This window comes from Protopterus annectens, chromosome 3.part0, assembly GCF_019279795.1.
Source record: "Protopterus annectens isolate FY-2018-M chromosome 3.part0, PAN1.0, whole genome shotgun sequence".
NCBI lineage: Eukaryota > Metazoa > Chordata > Ceratodontiformes > Protopteridae > Protopterus > Protopterus annectens.
Window position 1 is genome coordinate 110,552,715 of NC_056731.1, and position 22,401 is coordinate 110,575,115.

Genomic DNA, 22,401 nt, shown 5'->3' on the forward strand with positions numbered 1-22,401 from the left:
AAGTAACAATGTATACAACACTGCAGGTGTTGCAATTAGAGTATGTATTAGCAACAATCTGCCTGTCTCTGCTGGGAAGATAAATACTGGTAATATTGGCAATGTACTGACATTGCATACAAGAACCACATTTGAATGTTCCTACCTTACCCATTCTGGATTTGTGGTTCAAACTACCCCCCAATTCAAACATGTTCTTAAAATTAAAATCTTTCCTGTATGTAAACCTTAAAGGTTCCTTATGTATGTGTTCCAAATCAGTAAACTGTTTAAACCTATCCCATTCTCTTGTAATGGTCTGTTTTATAATGTAGGAAGCTCCAGTATAATCCATGACATATGCTTTTTCCCAACAATTGATAGTATTTTTGTTAGTAATTGAACTAACCTCCTCCATACCCAAAATGGGTGCAAATCTGAACTTTCACGGAGGTCAGACAGGATACGCAATCAGAATCCAGTGTTTTACAATTATCCCAACTACAGGAACAATAGGAGGACTTAACACATTTATTAACAAGTAATAATATTACACAGCGGGGCAACACCTTTGAGTACAAAAACTATAAAATTTTTAATTACAGTAACTTGGAGATTGATTTGGAATATTTTAATTTATTCTCAAAAGGTTTTAAATTTATTCCTATTAGAAAAACAAGCATTCCTAGAGCTATTGTAGATTTAAAACTTTTTTTAAGGAAACAAAATCTATCTTTAATGTTTCAGGATACCAATTTTAAATCTGGTGAGCTATCTATTTTAAAGAAAAGAAGTACCATGACCCCCCCCCCCCCACCCCCAGCTTAAAAACTTAGAAAAGTTGTTGGAAAAAGAGATTAGAAACACCATCAAAGGACATAGAATAGTTTCCAATTTAACCCAAAACGAAAATCAATTATTGATTTTCTTAAACAACAAGACAATAAGAATTATGCAACCTGATAAAGGGGGTGGAACGGTACTTATGGACTCTATTCTATATGAGTCTAAAATGAAGGACAGTTTACTTGATACTTCAAAATATTCTAGAGCATCGATCAATGAGGTCAATATTGCCAAATCAAAAATTAGTCTTTTAATCAATGACTTATTGTTAGAAGGTGCCATAGATTTGGACATATACAACTTTTTGAATAACCCAAATCCCAGAGTTCCTTCAGTCTTTGGAATACCAAAGATACACAAAGACCCTGATGACCCTCCATTACGACTCATAGTTTCCTCAGAGGGTTCCGTGACTACACCTTTGGCAAAGTTTATTGATGTGAAACTAAAGGACTTGGCCAACCAGGGTAACACGGTTCTAAAAGATTCATGGGACTTTTTGAGACAGGTCAAATCTAACCTCTATTCCTCAGATATTACTTTTGTGACTCTTGACATTGTGGACTTGTTTGGTTCCATTCCACATGAAATTGGTCTCGAGTGGCTTGAGGAGAGCATGAGAGAGTATGGTGGTCTTTCCTCTGATGACTTCAGAACATGTCTTTTGTTAATGGAAGTTACTTTAAAAAACAATTTCATGTATTTTGAAGGTGAATTTTATAAACAAGAAAGAGGAGTGGCTATGGGGGCCAAATGTGCCCCCTCTTATGCCAACATAGTTTTGTCATGGTGGGAGCATCTATTTGTTAACAATTGTGAATACGTTAAGTCTTGGATTTTTTTACAAACGGTTCCTGGATGATATTTGCATCTTTTGGATAGATTCCCAGGAAAGATTCTTTGAATTTTTAGCTTATCTTAAGAGTACAACCAGTTTTCTAGGCTTTACTTACAATTTAAATCAACATGAATGTATTTACCTAGATGTTTCTTTAACCAAGTTCAACAACTCTTTCAAATCTAAAATTCATTGGAAAAAGACACTTTCGAATTCCTATTTACATTTCTCCAGTGGTCACCCCTTCTTACAAAAAAAGAATCTCCTTAAGGGGCAACTGGTGAGGTGTAGTCGTATGACCTCCGATGATCTAGATTTTGCCAATGATGCCGGATTTATTATGGACTTGTTTAGAGAGAGGGGTTATCCAGAAGAGTTGGTTAGAGGGTTGTTTAAGGAGGTATTAGAGGGGAGAAAGTTCAGATTTGCACCCATTTTGAGTATGAAGGAGGTTAGTTCAATTACTAACAAAAAATACTATCAATTGTTGGGAAAAAGCATATGTCATGGATTATACTGGAGATTCCTACATTATAAAACAGACCATTACAAGAGAATGGGATAGGTTTAAACAGTTTACTGATTTGGAACACATACATAAGGAACCTTTAAAGTTTACATACAGGAAAGATTTTAATTTTAAGAACATGTTTGAATTGGGGGGTAGTTTGAACCACAAATCCAGAATGGGTAAGGTAGGAACATTCAAATGTGGTTCTTGTATGCAATGTCAGTACATTGCCAATATTACCAGTATTTATCTTCCCAGCAGAGACAGGCAGATTGTTGCTAATACATACTCTAATTGCAACACCTGCGGTGTTGTATACATTGCTACTTGCCAATTCTGTCATTCCTTTTATGTGGGAAAGACAGAAAGGAAGTTAAAGTCTAGAATTTACGAACACCTTTATGAAATTAGAAAATGTAATGGAAACAATGCATTATTTCGACATACCCAGACTTGCCAACAAGCCTCTTTCCTCTTTTTTGTTTTGGAAGTGGTTCCCAAAGAAGTTAGGGGTGATATGTGGGAAACCAAGCTGGAATACAAGGAACTTTATTGGCAGATTATATTGGAGGCCAACATAAATCCTGGTCTCAACGACATGATTTCTCTTCTCCCTGTTAATAAACTAAGGGCAGCCAAACTATGAGTTACAATACCATCTTTGTCCATTAGATGGTGCTCAATGTAATAGTTATTTTAACAACAACTTTTTATGTTTAGATGGTTCATTCATATTCTTGTATTAAATTGTTTGGTATTTATATTCAATTTCACCCAAATCCAATGTATCAAATTCTTATTAGTTATTTTTTAAAACAAAATAATGTTTTTTGTACAAATATTCCACGAATCAAATGTATTTAACATCTATCTTTTTTCAAGACAAGTAAACTGTGGGCAATGACATCAAGTTACTGTTTTAATTGTTCAATTGGATTATTGTTTTATTGTTTCACTGTTCTATTGCATTAATTAGTTTATTATGATGGTTATAAAAGGAGAGCATTTGGTATGTAACAGGATGTATGTTTCTGGTTCTGACGAAGATATTCGAAAACGCAGTTTTTTGGAGTATAGCGTTAGACTGGTGTGTTATTAAAGTCGTTTAGTCAACACCGTTGTTCAAGTCTTGGACCCTTATTTGGCTTCTCTAGAGCGGAACATGGTTGTTTATTAGTTGTGTTTTTTTCGCTCTTCATCTCCTTTGTGGTTCAATATTTCCAGATTGTGCAGAAAATAAAGATTTGCAAGAGCTTATGCATTCTGCAAACCAAGTTAGTAAGCATACTTTGCAGTGTGGTTTTGATTCCCTAGAAGCATCTTGCAGGGCTGCAGTCACTGGCTCTGTACTGAGAAGACATCCTTGGCTGAAGGAGCAGACCTTGCCAGATCATGTCGAATCCAAATTACTAGACGCTTCTTTAAATAAGGACATTTTGTTTGGCACCAAAGCAGAAGAAGTTCTTAAAAAGATGGAAGAAAAACTTAAATCTATGCAAACTGTTAAAGAATTCTTACAAGTGCAACCACCTCGATTCAGTAGGCATTACCCTTCAAAACACTGGTCCTTTCCAGCCCCCTCCAGGCCTTCCCAAACAAGACCTAGGGGAAACAGACCACCCAGACAACAGTCTCAGGGTATGCAGAGATCTAAGCAATGAAGTGCTCCCACCCCTAAAACAGGGAGTGGTAAGCCACCTCCCTATGGAAAAAGTTCACAATGACTTCTCAGCTCTACTTCCCAGCCCTGCCCAATTGCTTGTGCCTCTAGGAGGAAAACTTGCCCTTCATGCAAAAAAAAATGGATGTCCATCACTCAGGACCAATGGGTCCTCACCATTGTATCCCAGGGGTACAAATTTTATTTCCATTCACTGCCAACCCCAAGCGGGTTTCCAGACCTTCTACCAAACCAATGGGCAGAGGCTCAAAACCAAGTTATTTTCCCTGCTCAACATCAGAGCTATTCAGACAGTTCCAGTAGAACAAAGGGGTCAGGGTTTCTACTCCAGACTATTCTTGGATAGAAAGAGGGCTCTTGTCACCCAATCCTGGATCTTTCAATTCTCAACACCTTCCTGGTGGTCCCAAAATTCAAGATGCTTACCCTGCAACAGCTTTTTCCTATGCTAGCCAAGGATGCCTGGTTAGTCACCCTAGACTTAAAAGAAGCTTATCTGCACATCCCCATCAGGGAATCGTGCAGGAAATATCTACGTTTCAGGGCAGGATCTATGCATTATCAGTTATCTGCACTTTGCTTTGGTTTATCTACTGCCCCCTGAGTATTCACAAAATCCCTGGCTCCAGCCATTGCATACTGCAGGCAGAGAAATATCCAAATTTACCCATACTTGGACGACTGCCTTATTCAGGTGGACAGCCAGGAATTACAGCTTCAGCACCTGGCATTTGTAAAAAGCCTTCTCACTTCATTGGGGTAGACCAGCAACAAAAAAAAGTCACAACTGGTACCCAGTCAAAAGATTGTATTCCTGGGAGCAATCTTGAACACAACTTCCCAGATGGCATTTCTCACTTCAGAAAAACAGGTCTATCTGACAGACTACTTCAAGCAAATGGCCACCAGAGCCCAGCTAACTGCAAGCCCTAGGGTTCATGGCCTCATATATTCTGCCAATTCCATATGCCAGACTGCATATGAGGAAACTTCAGTGGTACTTAAAAAGTCTTTGGTGCCAACATTCTCAGGACCTGGAAACGCTCATTCCTATCATATCTTGTCTGAGGGCAGAGTTCCTTTGGTGGGCAGAAGCATGCAACCACAACAAGGGACTGCATTTTACTCTACCCCACGCTGCCCAAACCCTGACCACAGATGCATCAGACTATGGATGGGGGGCCCACATGGCTGGCAAATGCATTCAGGGCCACTAGAGCCCAGCCCATATTCTCCTGCACATCAATCAAAAAGAGATGCTAGCTGTACAGAATGCTCTGACAGCCTTCAAATACCTAATCCTTCCAGGACAACTGCTTCTAAAAACAGACAACACCACAGTTATGTGGTACATAAACAAGCAGGGAGGAACCCATTCTTACCTAATCTGCAGGTTAGCCATGGCCCTGTGGAACACAGCCTTGAGCAACCAAGTGCATCTACAAGCTCAGTTCCCACCAGGCAAACAAAATTCACTGGCAGACGACTTGAACAGAAATCTTCTAGACCCACGAGTGGAAATTGGAGCCTAGCACCTTCAACCTTCTGATCCAGAGGTGGGGGACCCCAGAGGTGGATGTCTCTGCCCCCCCCTACAGCCACCAGTTAAGCAAATTATGCACCAGAAACCCTCACAGTAGGGCTTGTAAGGTGGATGCCCTATCCTTTTAATGGGAAAACTTCTCAATCTATGCCTTTCCCCCTCTGCCCCTTCTCTCAAGAGTACTACTCAAGAATCATTGGGAGGGTGGCCTAATGGTTAAGGTGTTTGCCTTACAAACACAAGGTGCAAGGTTTGAGTCTCACAAGGGATAATCGGCTAGGCTTAAAATGGCTTGCAAGGGCAGTTAGCCTAGTACTAATCTATGAATCTATAAAAGAAGACAGGCCAAGGACAATTCTGATTGCCCCGGACTGGCCACGCCAGCACTGGTACCCACTCTGCAACCTGACAACCATGCCACCCTGGCACCTACACCAGACCCCTACCCTGCTGTCACAGCAGGAGGGACAGATTTTGCATCCACAATTGCAAACCCTAAATCTTGCAGTCTGGCTTATTCCTTGAATACTCTAGCAACCCTAAGTAAACAGGTGCTGGACATCATTCTTGAAGCCAGAAGGGTTAGTACTAGGAAATCCTATGCGGAAAAGTGGAAAAAATACTGTTCTTGGATTCAGTCTAAAGGAAAGGACACAGCAGTGCCCTCCTTACCTCTAATCCTGGATTACCTAGCAGAGCTACTCCACAGAGGCCTATCCTTCTCCTCCATTAAGATTCATGCCTCTGCAATTTCATCTCATTACAATACTGAGCCACCTCTATTTTCTCATCCTCTCATCAGTTAGTTTCTGAGAGGGGCTAACAACTTAAGGCCCCCAGGAGGGCACCCACCCCTGCTTGGGACCTTAACTTTGTACTGGAAAAGCTCACACTCCCCCCTTTTGAACCTGCTGCTTCAGCAGAGTTAAAATTCCTCTCTTGGAAAACAGCCTTGCTTCTAGCCATCACTTCAGCTAGAAGTGTATCTGAGCTACAGGCACTGATGGGTGCGGAACCCTTTATTATCTTACATGCTGACAGGGTTTCCCTCAGGACTAACCTGTCCTTTATGCCTAAGGTGGTGTCCAGTGTTGCCCTAAACCAATTTGCCAACCTTCTTCCCTAACCCTCAGAATAAAGGGGAAAGGATCCTGCACTCTTTGAACGTGCACAGACAGCTCAGGTTCTATCGTGATAGGACTCAGCCTTTCAGAAAATCTGACCAGCTACTAGTCAGCTGTGCAACAGGAGAAGACAGCAAGGCCATTTCTAAACAAACCATTTCCAAATGGATAGCACACTGCATTAATTTCTGCTACAATCACCATGGAAAACCAACCCCTCAGGGGGTCAGAACACATTCCACTAGGGCTTCTTCTACCTCTGCAGCATTTCTCAGGGGAATCCCTACCAGGGACATTCTGGAAGCGGCAACCTGGAGATGTCCTTCAAGGATGCATCTGCAGTCCTAACAAATGGGTTGTCCTGCCTCGGGCAGCCCTTCGGTCGGCCGGATTCCAAAGTCTGGGTCTGGCCTCGGCTGATGTCGCACTTCACCCGACGTCATAGCTGCAGTTCAGCGGGTATAAAGGCATCAGCCGACGCCATTTTCCTCAGTCTTTCTTGCCGCGTGGCACCCGAAGCAGAAGCTGTTCACAAGTGCCGGTCGGTCAGAACCAGAGATTGCTACTACCGAAGACTTCTAAAAAGCTAAGTACCCCGTTGGGGACTCTTTCTTGCCTCAGCCGATGTCAGAAAAAGTGAATAACTGTTTAACTTGTGGGAAACAAATACCTCATAAAGATTTCCACTCTTACTGCCTACCTTGTTTAGGCCCAGACCACGACGTAGCAGCTTGTCTAGCCTGTGCTTCCTTCAACCGACGGACACTTAGACGTCGGTCGGAGTTTGCAGAGGAGTTTTTTGGCTCCGCTTTTGCTTATATCATGCCGTCGGAGACTCCGACTTCTCATTTAGCTAAAAAGCGTAAGGAAAAGGACCGACACTCGCGGTCCGTGGTTTCGGCCGAAACTGTGGTTAAGCCAACCGTGAGTGTCTCGGTTTCGGCTGAAACCGAGTCCGCGGTTCTTCCTTTGGCCGAAAGCATGCCTCCTTCTACCGAGGCCTCTTCCAGCATGGCTGAATCTGCTACGGAAAATCCATCAGCTCTTACAGTTTCTCAGGATTTATCAGATACTATCCCCTTAGATGTATCTACTCCTGCACGTGGAGCTGCTAGGCCCCCTGCATCCATGTCAATTAAGGCTTTTGCCAGGGCTAAAGCAGCAAAATCAACCAAGACCGTGCCTGCTAAAGCCCCCTCTCACAGGCCTAGTTCTAGTACTCAAATGCTTAGTCTAGCAGAGGATCTCATTTCTTTGATCAGGGGATCCCAGCCTCACCATGACAGGGCCTCTCACCCCCCCTCCAGAGAAGAGGCCTAGAGCAGAGCCCCCTGAGCCAGTTTCTACAGATTAGTCCTCTGATGATTCAGAAAATACAAACCCTCCAGAAGGCCCTTATTCTCCATATGAGGACTCTGATGCAGAAGACTCCATTCCTTCTGCCTCTCCTCCTGAGGAATTTTCTTTTGGGGAAACCTTGCATGCTATGAGGGAACAATTTCAATGGCAGGGCCAGGATTTTTCAGACTCTAGGAAAAGGCTTAGGACCTTTTTGCATTTGCCACAGCATAGGCCTTTAGCCATTCCTCCAGTACTTACAGTTGTGGATGATGCATTTAATGATGCTTGTACTGCTCCTGATTCACTTCCTCTGGCCCCTGCTAAGCCCGACAGATACTACAGGGTTCTGGACACACATTATCACTTGTATAAGGCTCCTTTTGCAGATCCTGAAACTATTTCACAGGGCCCCAAGGCTGTAGCAGCTACCTCTGCCAAAAACCCTCCCTCTGAAAGGGAATCTAGGGCCTTAGAGAGATGGGGTAAAAAGTTTATACTTCTGCTACTCTTTCGGCTAGGGCCTTAAACTGTCAATTCCACATGATTCAGTATCAGGAATTTATGTTAGATCAGTTAACTAAAAAACTGTCCACGCCTGAACCTTTAGACCGAAAGTCTCTTCAGGAAATGGTACATAACATTCAGCAGGTCAGTAATCATTCCTTAAAATGCGGCTATGATGCACTGGAGGCTTCCTTTACATCAGCTATGACTGGTACAGTGATCAGAAGGCATGCATGGTTAAAAGAGCAGTCCTTACCAGACCATGTAAAATCAAAGCTCCTAGATGCTCCCATGGATAAACACAATTTGTTTGGCTCCCCTGCACAGAAAGTGCTGAAGAAGGTGGAAGAGAAAGCAAAATCTGTCCAGACAGTCAAGGATTTCTTACAGGTCCAGCCTCCAAGGTTTAGTAGGAACTGGCCTTCCAAGAATTGGTCCTTTCCAGACACCACCAGAGCACAGAGAGGCAGGAATAGGCGCCCAAGAGGCAGAGGTCAATCCAGAGGTGCCTACAGCGGACGTCAGTGGCAGCCTAACAACCAGCGAAGTACTGCCACAGATCCAGCCACTACCACTTCCACAGGACAATCACAGTGACTTGGCTCTGAAACCGCCTACCAGGGAACAATTAGAAGCACCCTTAGGCGGAAAGCTAGCCTTATTTTCAGTAAACTGGCATTACATTACAGGAGACAAATGGATTTTACAGACAATAGACAAAGGTTACAGGTTTCACTTCCATACTCTACCAAGGAAGAGAGGAATGCCAAACCTACCTCCAAATCAAAAGACAAACGCTCTAGAACAAATAGACCACTTAATAAGGATGAGAGCTATAGAAAAGGTACCGTCTATGGAACAAGGGCAAGGATTTTACTCCAGACTTTTCCTGGTGCCAAGAAAGGAAAACCAATGGAGACCTATTCTCGACCTGTCCGCTCTGAACACATATCTCATTGTTCCAAAATTCAAGATGCTGACCCTACAGCAGCTTCTTCCCATGCTGGGCAAAGGAGTCTTGGCTGGTAACTCTAGATCTCAAGGAGGCATACCTGCACGTCCCCATACGACCAAATTGCAGAAGATACCTCAGATTTCTTGCAGGATCAGAGCATTATCAATTCTCAGCATTGCCTTTTGGTTTATCTACTGCACCCAGAGTATTCACGAAATGCCTGGCATCAGTAATTGCTCATTGCAGGCTTCAGGGAATTCAAATTTACCCTTACCTGGACGACTGCCTGTTACAAGCGGACAACAAAAACAAATTAACAAAAGATTTGAAAAAGGTCATTCATCTACTGCAAGCCCTGGGATACACAGTCAATATAACAAAGTCAAGGCTGATACCATCCCAAAGGATAACTTTCTTGGGTGCAGAACTGGACACATCAAATCAAATGGCATCTCTCACAGCAGAAAAGCAGAACCACCTTCCACTCTATTTCATGGCATTAACAACGCAGAACCAGCTTACAGCAAGGAAAGTCCTGCAAGCCCTGGGTTACATGGCATCCTGCATAATATTGATTCCACATGCCAGACTACATATGAGGAAGTTGCAATGGTACCTAAGGAATTTATGGTCTCAGCACAAGCACAGCCTAGAAACCCAAATTCCAATAATTCCATGCCTGAAGCAAGAATTCCGATGGTGGGCTCAGGCCTGTCAATTGAACAAAGGACTGCCCTTCCACAGCCCTCAACCAAGCCAGACTATCACCACGGACGCCTCAGACCTCGGTTGGGGGGCACACATGGTGGACAAGTGCATGCAAGGCTTATGGACTCAAGACCAGCTGAACCTACACATAAATCAAAAAGAGATGCTGGCAGTAAAACTGGCAATTCAGGCATTCAGACCGTTTCTTCAACAGGGTCAATTGCTGATAAGGACGGACAACACCACAGTTATGTGGTATATCAACAAACAGGGAGGCACACATTCATATCCTCTATGCCGGATGGCAATGGACCTCTGGAATGTGGCCCTGAGCCTCAACGTTCAGCTCCAGGCAATATTTGTGCCAGGAAAAGAAAATATACTAGCAGACCTCTTAAGCAGAACTACCACGGATGCCCACGAATGGATGCTGCATCCAGACATCTTCAAATCCATTACAAGGAAATGGGGACTACCAGAAATAGACTTATTCGCAACCCCACACAACCACCAATTGAAAAAATTCTGCACAAGGACAATACCACCCACTTGCTTGGAAGGTGGACTCCCTATCTTTCAGTTGGGAAAACCTGACAGCATATGCATTCCCACCTCTTCCTTTGATGCACAAGGTGCTATTGAAGATCAAAGAAGACCACCCAAGGATCATCCTGATAGCTCCAGACTGGCCGAGGCAGCATTGGTACCCATTACTGAGGAGTATGTCTCGCGAACACGCATGGCCTCTACCCCTAGTTCCTTTACTGCTAACACAGAACAACTTCAAAACCCTGCATCCAAACTTGAAAACACTGCAGCTAGCTGCTTGGAACATTGCATAAGACAAAATAACCCAGATTTATCTCAAAGGGTTAAAGACATTATCTTGGAGGCTCGCAGACCCTCAACAAGGAAAACTTATTCAGCAAAATGGAAAAGATATCTCATTTGGAGTGCAGCAAAAGGAGAAAATGTATCACTGGTAAACATAGCTAACATCCTGGAATACTTAGCAGAGCTTTTCCACAATGGCCTGTCCTACTCTTCCATTAAGATTCATGCGTCAACTATTTCAGCAGAATACAACATGGATCCTCCAGTCTTCTCTCATCCTCTACTCAGGCAGTTTCTGAGAGGAATTAAAAATGTAAAGCCACCAAGGAAGCCACCATTGCCTACATGGGACTTGAACTTTGTGCTAGAAAAGTTGACACTCCCCCCTTTTGAACCAGCAGCAACAGCAGAATTACAGTACTTATCATGGAAAACTGCTTTCCTGCTTGCAATCACTTCAGCAAGAAGGGTTTCTGAATTACAGGCATTAATGGCAGTACAGCCCTTCCTTATCTTCCATCAGGATAGAGTGTCCATGAGAACTAATCCTACTTTTATGCCAAAGGTGGTCTCCAGGGTATCTTTAAACCAAGCAATCCACCTACCTACATTCTTCCCCAACCCACAGAACAGGGGAGAAAGACTACTACATACCTTGGATGTGCATAGGCAATTGCGCTACTGCCTGGACAGAACCAAGAACAATAGAAAAACTGACCAGCTTCTGGTAGCATATGCAACAGGAATGGAAGGAAAAGCAATTTCAAAACAGACAATCTCAAAATGGATAGGAAATTGCATTAGATTTTGTTACTCTTATCATGGAAAGACAACTCTAGAAAACATCAGACCTCACTCCACAAGGGCTACAGCCACTACTACAGCTTTTGTACGAGGAGTGGCTACCAAAGACATTTTAGAGGCTGCTACTTGGAGCTCCGTGCATACATTTGCCAAGCATTATAATCTACCCTTATACTCCAGATCCCGAGCAGGTTTTGCCACTGCTGTTTTGCAAGGGATCTTAACTACATCATAATCTTATTAGTACCTCCTCCCCCAGTTTGGCTATGGTATTCTACCCATTTGTTAGGACTGCAGATGCATCCTTGAAGGACATAGTACAGTTTTGTACCTACCATAAATGTAGATGTCCGAGAGGTATGCATCTGCAGTCAGGATTACCCACCCTCCTTCCCCTCTGTGGTACTCCTAGGGTATTTGCCCATCTTGTAGCTAGCTGGGGGAATCTATTATGGTGTATTTGTTTGTATATATGTATATACATGTTTATTTCTATTTGCTCTCTGTTGTTTGGAAACATTTGCATTTATCCAGATTTAGCCTTCCTAGAGGGCTCCTGGCATCTGGGGCAAGAAACACTGAGGAAAATGGCGTCAGCTGATGCCTTTATACCCGCTGAACTGCAGCTATGACGTCGGGTGAAGTGCGACATCAGCCGAGGCCAGACCAAGACTTTGGAATCCGGCCGACCGAAGGGCTGCCTGAGGCAGGACAACCCATTTGTTAGGACTGCAGATGCATACCTCTCGGGCATCTACATTTATGGTAGGTACAAAACTGTACTTTCTGTACACACCTTCAAGTATTACTACTTACCTACATTTTCCAAATCCAGGGCAAGATTTGCTACAGCAGTCTTGCAGGGGCTACTAGCCAGCCCCAACTCTTCTTGACTGCCTCCACCCTTCCTTAGCTTTGGGAATCAACCCAAGTGTGATGACTGCAACAGTGAAACACGAAGAATATACTACAATTGTGTACACTTACCATAAATGTAGATGTTCGAGTGTATTCACTGTTACAGTCCTGGTTTCCCTCCCTCCAGCCCCCTGGTTTTCTCTATCTTTCTAGCTCTCCTCTCTATGGCTATTCGTAATGATATTAGTATTTACTTTTTACTGGTGGTGGTTTCCACACCAAATAGTAGCTCCATATTTGGGGGCTCCTGACATTTTGGGCAGGAAAAACTGATGTAATGGCATCGGCTGCCTGTTTTTATAACTCTGATGTCATGGAAGAAGCAATGGCATCTGACGCAGAAATACTTAAGACTCTGGTATTCGGGCCGACTGAGGGCTACCTGCAGGCAGATAACCCAAGTGTGATGACTGCAACAGTGAATACACTCGAGCATCTACATTTGTGGTAAGTGTACACAACTGTACATTTTTTATAGTCAAGTTATATTCTATTTGTTTTTTTGGATCTTTTCTCCCCGGGTCTCTGATTAAATTAGGTTAATTTGCCCAGTGAGACTTTCCTGGTAGTAAGTTAATAAATTATAAACAAAATAAATTATGATGAGATGAGGGAAGATAAAAACAGAATTTCTCTTAAAATTATTTGGATAAGATGTATTGATTGTCTGCTTAATAATTTGAAAGACTAGCTGGAGATATAGTGTTTAATAGCCAGAAATAGCATGAAGTTGGATGGTGATAACCATTAACAAGACATGTTTAACTGAGGAATTTTTAAGAAGGTAATTGGCATAAGATGTGAATTATACATAAAGACTGTGCAGCATGTTCTTCTATTGTGATATTTCAAGATCAGTACAGATTAAAAATGATAAAGATACAGGGCAATCAAGTAAAAATGAGACACTGGCCCTTTACTACTTTGATAAAAAAAAAAGAATTTAAGGAAAGGGCAGTGGAAATGATGCAAGAGTTATTAGGGAAGGTGCACATTTCTTCAGAAGGGATAAAATGGAATTTAAAAGTATTGTAGAAATAAGAGAGAGCCATGGGAAAGAAGGAATTATTTATAGGGATTATCAAAGGTTAAAGTATTGCAGGTGAAAGGGGGGTCTTAAAAATAAGAAGAGCAGTTGCTGAGTGCTGAAGGGAAATAATGGTGTATTTGGATAATATGCATACATTTAAAAAGATTGTTTTTAAGTTACTGTTTTTTATAACAACTCAAGTACTCAAAGGCTGTTAGCACAGTGATGTATGCATCAGAAAATAGAAAGTGGCATTGCCTAACTTAAGGAGTCCATGGCAAGAAAAATAACCAGAGATCCTATAGAGAGCTGTTAAGAGGTATTTCAGAAATTCTGTGAAAATCTCTCTAAAACAGAGGAATGGGGAAACCAAGAAAAAGCACAAATGAAAATATTTATGGAAGACAACAACCCCATGTTTAAAGGAAGATAATGAGGCTCAATAATTAATATCTAGGATAGGAGGAGATGACATAAAATGGTGATGTGTAATCAGTCAACATGAAAGTCTCCAGGAACAGACGGTATTCCTGTGGAAGTTAGGAGAGAAGAAATGAATAAAGATCTGAAAGGTTTTGTTTAAGCATATTTTTAAAATATTTTTAAAAGGAGGGGCAGTACCTGCATCTTGGAAGAAAGCTTTGGTGACTGTACTACCTAAAGAGGATAAAGATCCTTCAGTCCCAGATTCATATAGGCTAGTCTCAATTTTGAACCATGATTATAAAGCGATTACGTCTGTACTAGCTTAGAGAATGGCTAAGGTGTTGTCAGAACTGAATCTGTAATAGTTTGGTGGTGGGAAGCAAACATTTGATGACATTAATAGAACATTGATGATCAAGAGGGAGGGAGTAGGAGAGTGGTAGCTCAACCAGAAAAGGTCCGAAAGGACTGGGAAGTGAGAATGGAAAGGCGGTATACAAAGGAATAGTAGTAGATTTGTATGGCTACCAAGTATGCAACAAGCTCTAGAAAGTGTACGATTTTTGCATGGATGGTATTTTATACCCCAAGCAGACTTTGGATAATTTGTCTATAGCAAATGCTAGCGATATTATAGGAAAGAGAGGGGTAACACTCACTTACATATGCTCCACTACAATATGAACATTGTGCTGCATTTTTACAGAATTTTGTCTTGCAGTAGCTACAGTAAAATTTGTTGATATGAGGTTAGTAACTTGCTTTTTGCATTTTTTCTAATATTGATAGATCTTAACTAATTATGGTCTTTTCTACTCTTTGCAGGCAGCCTAGACAGTGTTGAATATTATGACATTAAGATGAATGAATGGAAGATAGTCTCGCCAATGCCCTGGAAGGGTGTGACAGTAAAGTGTGCAGCAGTGGGCTCTGTAATTTACGTCCTGGCCGGATTTCAGGGTGTTGGTCGTTTAGGACACATACTCGAGTACAACACTAACACTGACAAATGGATTGCCAACTCCAAAGTTCGAGCATTCCCTATCACTAGCTGTTTGATATGTGTTGTTGACACCTGTGGAGCAAATGAGGAAACCCTTGAAACATGAATCTTTTTTTCTTTGGACCAGTTAATGTTTCCAGGGGGAAAGTAGTGACCCTGGATAGCAGCATTGCTTTAACTTCTGAAATGTTCTGAAGCTGTTTACGTTCTGAGACAAGAAGATGGATAATGTGTATGATCATTTCACTGATGTTCTGTTGCTTTCCTCATTGAGATGTGTAGAACAGATGCTTCTATGTAAGATACGTACCACAGGTACAGACTGAATCCCAAACAAAGGAAGTAATGTACATATGTATGTAAGACCTAATGTTTTTTTTCCTACAGATTTACTTAATTTTTGTCTGTAGAAATTATTGTACTTTGTTTTTATCATATGTATGTTTTTTATGCAATTTCTTTTATCACTGTATATATACAAAACTTGGGACATAAAAACTCTCTATGCCAAGTGTTTTGTTATTAGATTTAACATTAAAAGTTGTATTATGATCTGTGGCACTGGTCTGAGAAATGTTGACTGTTGTACATGTCTCCTCAGTGGGGAGGAGTAGGTAATTTATAATGTTCTTTGTGTTTCACTGTTGCAGTCAACACATTCGGGTTATCCTTGCCAGAGTAGCCCTCAGTCAGCCCGAATACGAGAGGGTTAGTATTTCTGCGTCAGTTGCTGTCACTTCAGGACTCGACAGGTCATCATTAGTATAAAGTAAGGCAGTTGATGCCATTACATCAGTCTTTCTTGCCGTGGAGCTCAAAGCAGAAACAGTTTGCACAAGTGCCGGTCAGCCGCTACCTGAGTTTTCGTTTTCCGAATGTAAGTTGAAATCTTCTAAAGCTAAGTACCCTGTTGGGGATCCTTTTTTCTTGCTCTAACCGATGTCAGAAAATGTTAACAATTGTCTCACCTGTGGAAAGCAAATACTACACCGAGACTTTCATTCTTACTGCGTCACTTGCTTAGGCCCAGACCACGACGTCCCCTGCTGTCGCTTTTGTGCTTTGTTCAGCGCAAGAACTATATGTCGTCGGGCCCTTATTGTAGCTAGACATTTTCGCTCTCAGTCCTCTATTTCTGATATGGCTTCGGTAAGCCATCCCACAGCAGATCTTCCGAAAAAACATAAGGATAAAGACAGAGACAAGATTGCACATGTCCAAACTTACCGATGACACTTTCTTTAAGCTATTCATCAGTTCTCCGGTCCTCAGTGAGGCACAGCCCCTGATGCCCGCTTCTGTGATTTCGCAGGTCACTACAAAGACCCTTTCGAAGTCCAGTATGCCGCAAAACTCTTCTTCGACTAAGGATCATGTGGTTGCCTCTACCTTGGATGGGTCCTGAGCCGCTGAGCAGGCACTGGCTTCTGAGGAAGTACTTTGCACTACCGATTCTCGACACAAACCAACGACTTCTTTCGTGTCTACTGTTCTTTCGAAAACTACCGAGTTTCTAAGGCCCAGGGTATGAACCACACCCAAGAAACCGATGACTCCATCTCAGGCACCTGCTTCCTTGCCTCAGTCTCAAATGCTTAAAATGGGTGAAGACCTTATAATGCTGATCAGGGGAAGCCAAGCTACCCCTTCCAAAAGAAAGAGATTTGTCCCCAGAAGTTTTATCTGAACAGGAGTCCGATGACTCTGATGCCTCTGAATATAAAAACATGCAACCCCTCTCTGCTTAAGAGGATTCTGATGCAGAGGAATCCATTCAGCCTCTGCACCTGAGGATTTTTCCTTTGGGGAAACCCATCATACTTTAAGGGAGCATTTCCAATGGGAATGTCAGGACTACCCTCAATCTGAAAAGAGACTCCGGGAATTCTTAGATCTTCCACAGCACAGACCTATCTTCCACAGCACAGACCGTTGGCCACTCCTCCTGTCCTGGATGTTGTGAATGATGATTTCATGGAATCTAGTTTGACTCCTGACACCCTCCCTCCTGCTCCCAGGAAACCTGACTGGTATTACAGAGTCCCTGACTCTCACAAATTTCTTTTCAAAAATCCTACTGCCGACCCTGAAGTTATCTCCTGAGGGCCTAAAGGAATTAAAGCAACTTCTGCTAAGAATCCCACCCCCTCAGATAGGGATTCCCGAGCATTAGACAGATGGGGTAAAAAAGTATACACCTCTGCTACTCTTGCTATTAGAGCACTAAATTGTCTGTTCCATATGCTAAAATTTCAGCAGCATACCATGGAACTCCTCAAACAAAAAAAATATCATCTTTTCCTGCTTGTGCAGAAAATAAAGAGTTACAAGAGTTAATGCATTCTGCAAGTCAAGTAACTAAGCACAACTAGCCATCAGACCCCATCTATCTGCAAGGAAAATCTTGCAAGCTCTGGTGTTCATGGCTTCTTGCATTCTACTCATTCCGTATGCTAGACTGCATATGAGGAATCTTCACTGGTACCTAAAAAGCCTTTGGTGTCAACACTCTCAAGACTTGGAAACTCTTATACCAATGATACCTTGTCTAAGGAAAGGTTTTATTTGGTGGGCAGCAGCATGCTACCACAACAAGGGACTATCCTTCTCACAACCCCATGCTGTCCAGACCCTCACCACAGATGCATCAGACTGTGCCTGGGGTGCACAACTGGACAGCAGGTGCATACAGGGCCAATGGAACCCACATCAAATGCATCTGCACATCAACCAAAAGGAGATGTTAGCTGTCCAGCATGCATTGACAGCTTTCAGACCCCTTCTATCCCCATGGGCTCTACTGTTCAAAACAGACACCACCACTGTGATGTGGTATATCAACAAGCAGGGAGGGACTCATTCCTACCCTCTATGCAGGCTAACCATGACCCTTTGACACACAGTCTCAGCCATGCAATTACAACTGTTAGCACAATTCCTGCCAAGCTCTCTAAACTCTCTGGCAGACAACTTAAGCAGAAATCTTCTGGACCCACACAAGTGACAGCTAGACCAAAAAACCTTCACCCTTATAACTCAGAAATGGGGCACCCCAAAGGTCGACCTTTTTGCTTCCCACTCCAACCATCAGCTCAGCAAGTTCTGCACCAGGGAGCCTCACCACAGGGCCTGGAAAGTGGATGCTCTATCCTTCCAGGGGGTCAACCTCTCGGTCTATGCATTTCTGCCACTACCTGTTATTACCAGAATACTGCTCAAAATAAGGGAGGAAAAACCGAGGATAACCCCTTATTGCCCCAGACTGGCCATGCCAGCACTGGTACCCACTGTTGCACAGCCTGTCCCCTCTGCCACCTTGGCATCTCCCTCAGATCTCAACACTCCTGACACAGAGGGAAGGAAAATTCATGCATCCCCATTTACAGACTCTCAATTTGGCAGCCTGGCTTATTCCCTGACCACTGTACAAGCTGGCAATCTCAGTAAGCAGGTTCTATATGTTATACGTGAGGCCAGACACCCTAGCACTAGAAAGTCTTATGCTGACAAATGGAAAAGGTTCTGCACCTGGATCCAGGCTAAGGGAGCCGATATGGCACAGCCCTCCCCACCTCTCATCCTGGATTTACCTAGCTGACCTACTACACAGTGGTCTATCTTTTTCCTCTATTAAAATTCATGTCTCTGCTATCTCTGCTCATTTCAGCACTGAGCAACCTCTTTACTCACACCCTCTCATCAAACAGTTCCTAAGAGGGACTAACAACTTGAGGCCACCCAGAAGAGCACCTACCCCAGCTTGGAACCTAAACTTTGTGTTGGAAAAGCTCACCCTGCCCCCATTTGAACCAGCAGCTTCAACAGAGTTAAAGTTTCTGTCATGGAAGACAGCCTTGCTTCTGGACATCACTTCACCAAGAAGAGTACTCAAGCTACAAGCACTAATGGCTGTAGAGCCGTTCATCATTTTCCATGCTGACAGGGTATCTCTCTGGACTAACCCATCCTTCATGCCAAAAGTGGTGTCCAGTATGGCTCTCAACCAATCCATTAATTTGCCCACCTTTTTCCCTAACCCACAAAACAAGAGGGAAATGATACTGCACTCTCTAGATGTGCACAGACAGCTCAGATTCTATCTAGACAGGACAAAATCATTTAGAAAGACTGATCAGTTGTTAGTCAGATTTGCTGCAGGAGAAGAGAGCAACGCCATATCCAAACAAATAATTTCCAAATGGATAGCACACTGCATTCATTTCTGCTACAAGCAACATGGGAAACCACCCCCTAAGGGGGTCAGGACTCACTCTACCAGAGCAACCTCCACCTCTGCAGCTTTCCTCAGAGGAGTCCCCACCAGGGACATCCTGAAGGCTGCAACATGGACATCTGTTCTTACATTCACCAAGCATTACCACCTGCCTATCTTCTCCAAATCCAGGGCAGGCTTTGCCACTGCAGTCTTGCAGGGCATCCTAGCCAGCCTCCAGTCTTCTTGACTGCCTCCACCCTTTTTTTCAGCTTTGGGAATCAAACCCAAATGTGATGACTGCAACAGTGAAACACGAAGAAGATAGTACAATTGTGTACACTTACCATAAATGTAGATGTTTGAGTGTATTCACTGTTGCAGTTCTGGTTTCTCTCCCTCCATCCCCCCTTTTTCTCTCTCTCTCTGTCTCTCTCCTTTCAAGGAACTTTTTGGTATTTACTTTCTACTGGTGAGATTCTTCCACCATATTCTGGCTCCCACTTGGGGGTTCCTGGCAGTTGGGGCAAAAAAAACTGATGTAATGGCATTGGCTGTCTTTTTATACTACTGGCGACCTGACGTCAGTCCTGAAGCGACAGCAACCGACGCAGAAATACTAAGCCTCTGGTATTCAGGCCGACTGAGGGCTACCCTGGCAGGGATAACCCAAATGTGATGACTGCAACAGTGAATACACTCGAACATCTACATTTATGGTATGTGTACACAACTGTACTTTTTGAACACTTAACAGTTGCTCTCCATTACTGTGGAGATAGTAAAAGTTCTTTTAAAGTGATTATGCAACATTGAAGAATTGGAAATATTGGTGAGAAAAAAGAACAGAAATTGGTGTTTCTTCATAACGATGCTGCAATAGTGGTGACTGATGTTTGAATACACTGTGTAATGTATAACAGGCACAGATTCTTGCCTTGTGCAAATATAGCAAAACAACTGAATGCCTTCTTTTTTTATATTTAGTGATATGGGTTTTCACGTGGAAGCCTGTGTAGTATGTTATGGGTGTTCAGCTCTCGGGATGTGTAATATGTTTCTAAACTAAGATCAAGACTGTTGGATAGCACAGAAATCAAGGATACATCTCTGATGTCCTTGTCGTCAGGCCTGTTCATCAGAACAGCCATTGTAGGGTTTTTTTAAAACATTTTTATTAAGTTGCAATTGAAAAAACTTAGGTACACAAACCATACTGACATTTCCTATGTTTATGCAGTATACATATGTTTCTCTTCAGCACTTATAATCCACTTAAACATTGCATAAATTGCTCATTTCCAGCCATCACTTAAACCTCATTCAGTCTCCTGAACATTATTCTGAATTTATTATTCCCACAGATTACATTTATTTGTATGTAATTTGCTTCTTCCGTTTTTCTAAGGATCACACCTCCATTTATTTTATCTCCTTTACAATATTTAATACATAAGTTACGTTTGGTTTAGATTTTGATTTCCATTTTCTACTGATTGCTTTTTTGGAAGCCAGCAGAATTAAACTTAAGGCCTTACTTTGTCCAGGCAATTTCGATCCTGCGTCCCAGCTCACAAGAAACATTTCCTTATTTACAACTATTTGTTCACCCAACATTTTTGACAAAGTCCTTTGTAAAGAGTTTTTAGAATCTATCATCTTGTTACACTCCCAAAGAAAATGGACCTAGAAACCTCTTCCTTTCCCATCACTCCTCTATCATTTGCTGTCTGCAGAGGAAAACTTCTCTGAAGTCTGTGTATATATATATATATATATATATATATATATAACTATGTACATACACACACACACACACACACACACACATACATATATCTATATATATAGTTATTGATATATGCTAGCACTTCAAATCTTAAACCTTCTGGACTTTGTTGCATACTTGGGAGTTGTACAGATGTCCTCCCATTGTTCCTTTGCAAATTGTCTTTCCAGTATTTCTTTTAACACTCCCTTTTTTTTCTGTTTTCTCCTCCTCGTGTATATGTGTGTATATATATATATATATATATATATATATATATATATATATATATATATATATATATAAAATAGTCACTGCTGTAGTTCTGTTTTATAGATAGTTTAGTCTTAGTGTTTGTTCTGGGCTAAGTACATTTTCTGAGTTTAATTTAGATTTTCTAAAAATTTCAGAAAAAGTTTTCAAAAATATGGGAAGTGTGGCCACAAAATCCCACCACTGGACCCTCATTCAGTGTGCGTTTATTGTTTGGGAGTGGCGTACTTTGATACTGAATGTGAAGCTTATGCTTCTTTTGGCCATAAAACTCTTCAGAGCAGAAGAGACGAGCTTATTCTAAAGGGACTTCTTTCATCCAATTCTGGTCCTCAATGGTTTCTCCTTCTTCCTGAACACCAAAGGAGAAAGAAAAAGATAAGGACGCTCCCAAGTCAAAGGAGCCTGTTAAAGATAAGAGTCCCGAGAAGAACATTGAAAAATCAAAAAAAAAAAAAAAAAAAAAAACGGTCCCTGGAACTCAGTGGGTCTAGCCCCAAAAATTCTGAAGCCGTTTGATCCAAAGCCTCAGATTCATTCTCCCTCCCCATCCAGGTTCTTGTCTCCAAATCTGATTAGCCCTCAGCACCATTCCCCTGTTCTTAAACAACATTCCAGGGCTTCATCAATCACATCTTCCAAGTCTGATTGTTCTACCAGGAGTGTCACAGAAACGAACATCAACAGGATGATGTGGAAGTTCCTCCACACACAGATACAGTTGGGGGTTCTCCCATTTCCATCTTCTTTGATAGAGTTGAGAACATTAGTATGATCAACCCTCCCATATTTGACTCCATTGCAGGTCCTTCCATTGGAAACAAAGCTTTTGTCAGATTCGACAATCCCAGGAGCAACATTGTTGACACCAGTAGTGCCATCCACTTCTGCCCTGACAATAACCCAGACTCTCTGAACTCCAAGCCTCTCTGATCGAGACAAGGTGCTTCAGAGCCAACATCCTGGGAGGGGGTTCAGCTCCCAAAGTTGTCAAAGCCATCCCTTCCTCTCAGAGCATTGGCTTTCAGTAGCTTGGCTCTGATGTCATTTTCTGGGTCTATTTCTCTTCCTCCTTTTAGAGAGACTTCCTTAGCCTTCCAGC

At 42.3% G+C, this 22,401-nt stretch overlaps 1 protein-coding gene across 1 annotated transcript in view; it reads left to right on the forward strand.

Moving 5' to 3' along the window:
• The window catches only part of KLHL7 (kelch like family member 7), a 1,243,755-nt gene extending 1,228,157 nt beyond the window's left edge, over window positions 1–15,598 (forward strand). Inside the window, exon 11 of the mRNA XM_044064614.1 lies at window positions 14,868–15,598. Coding sequence (XP_043920549.1) covers window positions 14,868–15,151 — 284 coding nt within the window. The 3' untranslated portion in view covers window positions 15,152–15,598. The remainder of the gene's footprint in view (window positions 1–14,867) is intronic.
• Window positions 15,599–22,401: the final 6,803 nt, after the last annotated feature.